We start from the raw sequence: 9,465 nt of genomic DNA on the forward strand, positions 1-9,465 counted from the left end.
CCATCTACTGGCTTGTAGGTTGAACTGCACAGTCTAAAACCTGCAACCAATAAATGCATAGGGTTATAGAAGCTGGGCAAAAGACCCAACCCAGAATTCTCTAAAGTCATACCGCCTAAGGAGAGAGGGGGAATGGAAAGGGAAAGAAAAAAAAGAACAATAGTATTATAGGGAAAGAAAGAAAAAAATCCTACCTTATGAAAATAATTACAAAAATTAGAAATGCCAGTATTGCCAGAGGAGGAGAAAACAGAACGAGAATTCTACGACCATAAAAAAAGTGAATGTAGTGAAACCAACACCATCAAACCAACACATCATCGTCCTGTGTGATGAGACTTGCAACCAGGCAGCTTAGCTACCTGGAACTAGTCTGTGTGTGTCATTGCTGGGTGTCCCACCCTCCTCCCCTGTGATTGTGGTGCAACAGAGTCACCTCCAATCTACCTCTAGGCAGAAATCTGGGCATTTGGATCACTCATTCACCTGGTTCAGCAGCTTAATCTGCTCCACCCTTCCTGTGCAGAGATCCTGGCACAAGGAGGCCCTCTCTGCTTCATGCCTAGGCAGATCTCAGGCTTGCTAGCATGGTTTAGTACCCTGAACCACCTAACCTTCCTTGACATAGGTCATGGTGCCGTGGGGCACCTACCAAACTCATAAACTGCTGGCATTCCTGAGAAAGAAGGAGAAAGAGTTAATAACCTGGAAAACATATTTGAGGAAATGATTTAAGCAAATTTCCCTAATCTTACTAGAGAGGTAGACATACAGATACAAGAAATCAAGAGGACACCTGACAGATGCTATAGGAAATGAACATCACCAAAGCATATAGTTGCCAAACTATCCAAGGTCTACACTAAAGAGAAAAATCTTAAATTCAGCTGCAGAAAAAGATCAGATCATATACAAAGGGAACCCCATAAGCCCAAGTAAACAGCTCGGCAGAAACCTTACAAGCCAGGAGAGATTGGAGGCCTACTTTCAGCATTCTTAAAGGAAAGAAAATTTTCCAACCACTAATTTTATATTCCATCAAACTAACCTTTATAACTTAAGGAGAAATAAAATATTTTATAGACAAGCAAGGGGTAAAGGAATTTATTACCACTGGACCAGTCTTACAAGAGATCCTAAAGGGAGTTCTAAACATGAAAATCTGCTACCAAAATAGCACAGCTAAGCACATAGCCCAAGACTCTATAAAGAAATCACATAATAGAAACTACAAAGCACCCAGCTAACAACTTCACAATAGAAACAAAACCTCACATAGCAATATTAGCCTTGAATGTAAATGGTCTAAATACCCTCACTTAAAAGCAAATTGAATAAAAAACAAAAGCCATCTGTCTGCTGTCTTCAGGAGACCCATCTCACATGTAATGTCACCATTAGGCTCAAAGGAAAGGGTTGTAGAAGGATCTGTAACACAAACAGAAAAGAAAAAAAAGAAAGAAAGAATCACTATTCCTATATAGGACAAAACAGATTTTAAACCAACAACAGTTAAAAAAAAAAAAAAGGACAAAGAAAGGCACTACATAATAATAAAGGGTTCAATTCAACAAGAAGATTTAACTGCTCCAAATATGCATGCACTCAGCATTGGAGCATCCAGCTTCATAAAACAAGTACTTCCAGACCTATAAAAAGACACCAACTCAATAATATTGGGGGACTTCAACATCTCACTGAGAACATTAGACAGATCGCTGAGGCAGAAAACTATCAAGGAAACTCTGAACTCTTGAAAAAACCCTCAAACAATTAGGCATTGAAAGAACATACCTCAAAATAGTAAGAGTCATCTATGACAAAACTACAGCTAACATTATACTGAACATGCAAAAATTGAAAGCATTCCCCTTGAGAACCAGAACAAGAAAAGAGTCCCCACTCCCACCACTCCTATTCAGCATAGTACTGAAAGTCCTAGCCAGGACATCAGGCAAGAACAAAGAAAAGGCATCAAAATTGAAAAAAAAATGTGGTCAAACTATATCTCCTTGCTGATGTGATTCCATACATAGAAAACATTAAAGACTTTGCCAAAAGTCTCCTGGCACAGATAAAGGACTTCTGTAAAGTTTCAGGATACAAATCAATGCACAAAAATCAGTAGAATTTATATACACTAAAAAACTTCAAGCTGAGAGCCAAATCAAGAATGCAATCCCATTTACAATATCATCAAAAATTAAAATAAAAAATAAAACTGGGACTACAGCTAACCAAGGAGGTGAAAGAGAACTGCAAAACACTGCTGAAAGAAATCATAGATGACACAAACAAATGGAAAAGTATTCCATGCTCATGGATAGGAAGAATCAATATTGTTGAAATGGTTATACTTCCCAAAGCAATTTACAGATTCAACTCTATTCCTGTCAAGCTACCAATGCCATTTTGCACAGAACTAGAAAAATAAACTATTTTAAAATTCATATAGAATCGAAAAAAGAGCCCAAATAACAAAAGCAATCCTAAGCAAAAAGAACAAAGCCAGAGGAATCACATTACCTGACTTTGAACTATACTATAAAGCTACAGTAAACAAAACAGCATGGTCATGTTATAAAAAGAGACACATAAACCAATGGAACAGAATAGAGAACCCAGAAATAAAGGCACACAACTGCAGCCATCTGATGTTTGACAAAATTGACAAAAATAAACGATGGGGAAAGGACTTCCTATTCAGTAAATGGTGCTGGGGTATCTGACTAGCCATATGCAAAGAATTAAACTGAACCTTTACTTTTCACCATACACAAAAATTAACTCAGGATGGGTCAAAAATTTAAATGTAAGACTTTACACTACAATAATCCTGGAAGAAAACTTAGGAAACACAATTCTAAACATTGGCCTTGGGAAAGAATTTATGACTAAGTCCCAAAAAGCAATGGCAACAAAAACCAAAAATTGACAAGTGGGACCTAATTAAACTAAAGAACTTCTGCACATATCATAAGAAACTATCAACAGAGTAAACAGACAACCTATAGAATGTAAGATTTGCAAACTATGCATTCAACAAAGGTCTGATATCCCAAATCTATAAAGAACTGAAACAATTGAACAAGCAGAAAACAAATAACCCCTTTAAAAATGAGCAAAACATGTGAACAGGCACTTCTCAAAACAAGACATACAAAGCAGCCAACAAAAGTTTTAAAATGCTCAACATCACTAATCATTAGAGACATGCAAATCAAAACCACAAAGAGGTACCATCTCACACCAGTCAGAATGGCTACTATCAAAAAGTTAAAAAAAAACAAAAACAAACAAACAAAAAAACCAGATGCTAGTGAAGCTGTGGAGCAAAGGGAACACTTATATCCTGTTGGTGGGCATGCAAATTACCTCAGCCACTATAGAAAGCAGTTTGGAGATTTCTCAAAGAACTTAAAATAAACTACCATTCAACCTAGTTATACCATTACTGGGTATGTGTTCACAAGAAAATAAATCATTCTACCAGAAAGACACATATACATTCACAATTTCATTAGAGCACTATTCACAATAGCAAAGGCATGGAATCAACCTACATGCCCATCAACAATGAATTACAGGCCAGGCACGGTGGCTCATGCCTGTAATCCCAGCACTTTGGAAGGTCAAAGTGGGCAGATCACCTGTGGTCAGCAGTTCAAGACCAGCCTGACCAACATGGCTAAATTCTGTCTCTACTAAAAATACAAAAATTAGCCGGACATGCTGGCACCCGCCTGTGATCCCAGCTCTACTTGGGAAGCCGAGGCAGGAGAATTGCTTGAACCTGGGAGGTAGAGGCAGCAGTGAGCCAAGATCGTGCCACTCCAACCTGGGCAACAGAGTGAGACTCTGTCTCAAAAAAAAAAAAAAAAAAAAAATGGATTAGACCAAAAAAGTGTGGTATACATACACCATAGTATACTATGTAGCCATAACAAAATGAAATCATGTCCTTTGCAGCAACATGGATGCAGCTAAAGACCATTGTCCTAAGTGAATTCATGCAGAAACAGAAAACCAAATACTGCATGTTTTCACTTATAAATGGGAACTACACAATTTTAACTAACACTACTAAGTGATAGAACTGAGAATTGTACCTCTGACTCCAGACTCAGCCCTTAACTATTATAGTGCTTTTTATGGGAACCATATGAGTACCGAGGTGAAAATACTGACAGATATTGAAAGATGCTATTGGGTAAATAAACTACAAGAGAGTTCAGAGAAATTAATGATAAAAATGATCATACTACTCCTCTCACCTAATTTTTAAGCAAACCCATTTAGGAGGTCCTTTCTAAAAAGAAAATAAAAGAGAGAAAGTGAGAATGCTCAAGTAGATAGTACTACTGAAACAGGTTATTAAAAATCTATGTGGTATCACCAAAGAACCTGTTCTGACAGTAGAGAAAATGAAATCAGGCTTTCTGTCATTATACTCAAGGATAACTGTGCCTTATTGCAAATATTTTTTCTAACTGATCCATAAAATACCTTTGAATTTTGAAAGCAAAAGAAGTAAAAATTAATTTTCTTATAGGAAAATAACTGATTATTGAACTTCATTAAAAGTTTTTAATGCCCTCTCTTTGAAAGACACTGTAAAGAAAATGAAATGACAAGCCTCTGGCTGGCAGAAAATATTTATAAAACTTAATGTCTGATAAAGAACCTATATTCAGACTGATATGGTTTGGCTGTGTCCCCACCCAAATCTCATCTTGAATTCTACCTCCCATAATTCCCATGTGTTATGGGAGGGACTCAGTTGGAGATAATTGAATCATGGGAGCAGTTTCCCCCATACTGTTCTCATGGTAGTGAATAAGTCTCATGAAACTTGATGTTTTTATAAGGGGTTTCTGCTTTCACTTGGTTCTCATTCTCTCTTGACTGCCACCATGTAAGACATGACTTTTGCCTCTGCCGTTATTGTGAGGCCTCTCCAGCAGTGTGGAACTGTGAGTCAATTAAACCTCTTTTTCTTTACAAATTACCCAGTCTTGAGTATGTCTTTATCAGCAGCATGAAAACGAACTAATACGGAGACTATATAGAGAACATTTACAACTCAGTAACAAAAACAGAAAGCAACGAATCAAGCTAAATAGTTGACAAAAGGTTTAAACAAACATTTCATAAAAAGAGGTTTTATGAATGACCCAAAGCACATGAAAAAATGTTCAGCCTCACTAGCCATTAGGAAAATGTGAATTAAAACTATGATGAGATGTCATTACATTCTGACTAGAATGGCCAAAAAATAAAAAATAAAACAGAGTACCTACCAACTGTTGGCCAGAATGTGAAATAACTGAAACTCTTGTATATTGCTGGCAATAATATGAAATTGTGCAGCCACTCCATAGAACTCTAGCATTTTTTTAAGTTAAACATACACTTATCATATGATTTGACATTTTTACTTGTAGGTATTTACTCAAGAGTGAGAAAATTGTATATCCAGAAGAAGAGACACACATGAATGTTGATATAGTTTTATTTATAATGGCCAATGATTAAAAAACCATTTGAATGTTCATTAACAGGAAAGATAAATTTTTTAATGTGGTATATCCAATACTACTCAGGAATACTGCTCAGGAACAAACTACTGATTAATACAACAAAATAGAAGAACTTCAAAAACATTATGCTGAGTTAAAGAAGCTTCACATATAATAGTGCACACTCGATAACTGTACGTGTGTGTGTGTGTATATATATATATATAGCATCTATATATCTATAGCCATATAAATTCTAAAAATCAAAGAACTTTCTTATTGTTACCAAGAACAGATAAGTAGTTGCTTGGGAAAAAGGGCTGGTGAGGAGAGGGTAAACTGCAAAGGGCACTGACATTGTGGTCACACAGGTGTACACTATTGTCAAAACTCTAACCAAAATGTGGACTAACATGTTGCATTTTATTATATGTAAATTATGTTTCAATAATATTTATTTTAAAAGGCATGGTGTAAAATATGTATGTACACATACATACAATATAATTCCTAACAAACACTTATCTTTTTATGTGGCAGTTACTCATATTAAACTTTTTTTAACCCATCAGCATAGTAATAGTGGCAAGTCCAAACTTCCCTTAATTCTATTCCAAATAACTGTTCTAGTTATCTGTAATTCACCATTTAAATAGGAGTACATGATATAATAAAATAATTACCTAAATCACCCATCCCAATGAGTGATTTAGAATTGAAGAGCCATTGCCAGACAAAAGACTGTAGATTTACAATTAACATCTAAGTATGCTGTAGTATATGTTTTTAATTTACAGTAGAATCTACCAATGATTTCCTCAAATAAGTTTCAAATTCCTAATAATGTAGAAATATATGTCATAAATACATAATATTCTTAGGTAAGATGCTATTATAGAGAAGAATTTTAAAAAATTGTAGTGACCACCTTCACAATAGAAGAAACTAGGGAAAGTATAAAATATTTTTAAACTCCTCATAGACTCCTGTTTCTGTCTACAATATTCAATAATCTGTGGTCTGAATGGCTTATGAAATTGTGAGTTTCTCAACGTTTAGCCCATACCTTAGCTGCCACCAAAAGAGAGGCCTGTCTTAACTTAGGGTTTCCTAGAATCAGAAGAAAGGAGTGGCTTGAAGGATAGAAGACTCCAATCGTCTGACAAAACATGTGGATCAGTGTATTCTGATACAGCTCAGAAATCCATGATATGAGAATACATAGAAAGAAACTGGCATAGAGTAAAAGGAATGAGATCACAATTTTCAATGCATTTATGTGGGCCTTGGTCCTGGGGTCTCTGTGTCCTTTGTAATTGAGCTGCATTTTCTGGAGATGTTTCCACAAGGAGAAAATTAACAGGAGAAAAGAGATGAGGGCCACAGTAAATGGTGCTAGACTGAACATAGTCATGGTGAATTTGACCGGCACTGAAAATGTTGGAAGGCCACTCATACTGAAATTCCAAATTGTGTTTCTTTCACATCGGTCCAGCCAGTCTTTAATATGTATGTTTATTTGTATCAGATTTAAAAATAAGAAGATCAAGGTTCCCAGCAGTATCATCACAATCACTTGGTTTACTCTCCACTTCAAATAGAGAAAAGCAGGGCTAGAGAAACTCCCTATTTTGAGCAAATAAAAGATGCTGAGGATTGTAGCAAGCCAGAGACTGAAGTGATTAGAAACTACCCAGCTAAAAATCATAATTCTTAACCCTGTTCCAGACACAAATATGGCTAGATAATGCAGACCTAAAAACCAACTTACTAATAGTTCCCAGATCAGCCCAATTCTGGAGATTGCCAAGAATGTGAGGATTTTATCAACTGAGGACAGCTGTCTTTTACTGACCCAGTCAATGCAGTTTATCAGTACTATAAATCCATTGCTCAAATTCCCAATTACGAATTCTGCAATTGTTACAAGAGTGAGGATACTCAGCAGGGCACTTTCCATGTCAGAACAGAGAAAGTTCAAAGTCTAATATCGCTGCTGGTTATTCACTGATCTAAAATGCTATTCATATCCTTGAGTGGACAGTGGAGTTCTTCTTCCTTCTCCTTTTTCTGCTCCTTCTTTCATTGTTAGCTCAATGTCAAGTGGAAATTTCTAAAGTTTGCTGATTGATCTTCACATAGCTGTACTGGTGACATCTTTTTTCCTTCAATTTCTCTGCTGAGCCCCAGCTAAGAAATTTATGTCTTCACCATGGGCAGAAATATTTCATAGATGATTATGAAGCAAAGTTAAACTCACATTTGCATCCATGCAAATAAAGACGTATTCTCTTTCATTGTTTTGTACATTTTTGCCTCCTCTGAGTTGTGGAAAATTTGATTCAACCAGCTTGAGTTCTGAGGCACAAATATTATTAAAATCTGATTCATAGAATATGTAGCTAAATGAAGCTTTTATGGCTAATAGCATAGCCAATGAAGATTTATAAAATATGCAAAGACAGACCTATCTATTTCAAAAGAGTGCTCAATTTCTTGTGGAGCTAAAGCTGGATTTGGTCAGTACTGTGACTGAAGAGAAACTCGTTTACAAAGCATGCATCTTTCTCATTCCCTGCCTCATCACTACTTAACAGTGCTCACCACCATCCCTCCATAGCACCAAATGCCTTCACATTTTATCCACTTTTCCCCTCATACTTCTTTTTTGAACTTTAAAAGTGATAAAAAGTAAGTAAATTTTATAAATTCGGCAACAGCTACCAAAGAAAGCAGTACTGTATTACGTCATAACCTGCAAAACTGATAACCAAGCAAAGAAACAGAAACACTAGTTCCCCTTATCCATGGGGCATATGTTCCAAGACCCCCAGTGGATGCCTAAAACAGCGGATAGTACCAAACTCTATATACAATATGTATTTTTCCTGTATTTATCTACCTATGATAGAGTTTAATTTATAAATCAAGCACAGTAAAAGATTACAAAAATCATAATAAAATAGAACAATTAAAACAATATACTATAATAAAAGTTGCCAGGGGTTGTGGCTCATGCCTGTAATCCTAGCACTTTGGGAGGTTGAGGCAGGAGGACCGCTTGAGCCCAAAAGTTTGAGACCAGCCTGGGCAATATAAGGAGACCCTGTCTCTAAAATAAATAAAAATTTAAAAAATAAAAAGTAAAAAATTTGTTTAAAAATATTATGTATGTATGTAATGTATGTAAAAAATATATGTATGTATGTAATATGAAATATGTAGTGTGGTGTCTCTCGCTCTCTCCAGATACCTTACTGTACTGTACACACCTATTTTTGGACCATGGCTGACTTTGGGTAACTGAAACTACAGATAAGGTGGGACTACTGTGTTCACTGTGAAGAGTCAAGATTCCTCACCCCATCCCACTCTTTGAAAAAACACCAAAAAAAGTGAATTACCAAAATTCTGAAAACTTGGAGACTCAAGAAAGAGTATCTAATTCAAAATTAATGTAAATAAAAACTTGATTATCTTGATTATAAGATAGTAAATTCATCCAGCCATTTAGCTGGATGAATACAAAGCTATTTTTATTTAATAAACATATAATTTGTGAATTATAAATGTTTGTATTTTATTACTCACGCAATCTTTTTCGGGTGATCTACAGAGTACTAAAAAATTTACAAAATAATTGCATCATCTTTGATGATTTGCAAGTTTCAATTATAACTTAAAATAGCTAGGTAGCTATTTTCCATTTTGTTGTTATAATGGTATATTTGTCAAGATAGAATAGAAAATATCTCCTTTAACAGTTTGTTAGCTTTGTATATTTATGACCTTTAAATATCTAGCTATGTGGCATGTGGTCTTTCATTTGCACTCTTGACCCAGGCCTGAAGAGATCTTTTATACTTTTTCAATTTAGGGTGATCTTCCTCTCTATCTGGAGAAAAGCGTTTGGGGATGCCGGTCACAACCTGATAATACCCCAAAT

At 35.6% G+C, this 9,465-nt stretch overlaps 1 protein-coding gene across 1 annotated transcript; it reads right to left on the reverse strand.

The window, feature by feature from the left end:
- Window positions 1-6,103: 6,103 nt before the first annotated feature.
- LOC105499951 (taste 2 receptor member 13) lies at window positions 6,104-7,816 on the reverse strand. The gene has a single exon (XM_011772848.2). The coding sequence runs from the start codon at window positions 7,477-7,479 to the stop codon at window positions 6,568-6,570; it is 912 nt and encodes a 303-aa protein (XP_011771150.2). The 5' UTR covers window positions 7,480-7,816; the 3' UTR covers window positions 6,104-6,567.
- Between the last annotated feature and the right edge of the window lie 1,649 nt (window positions 7,817-9,465).

Source organism: Macaca nemestrina, chromosome 10 (genome assembly GCF_043159975.1).
Source record: "Macaca nemestrina isolate mMacNem1 chromosome 10, mMacNem.hap1, whole genome shotgun sequence".
Lineage (NCBI taxonomy): Eukaryota > Metazoa > Chordata > Mammalia > Primates > Cercopithecidae > Macaca > Macaca nemestrina.

Bases quoted from the DNA above. Each gene is read 5' to 3' on its own strand.
- LOC105499951 (XM_011772848.2), bottom strand. From the start codon at position 7,479: ATGGAAAGTGCCCTGCTGAGTATCCTCACTCTTGTAACAATTGCAGAA.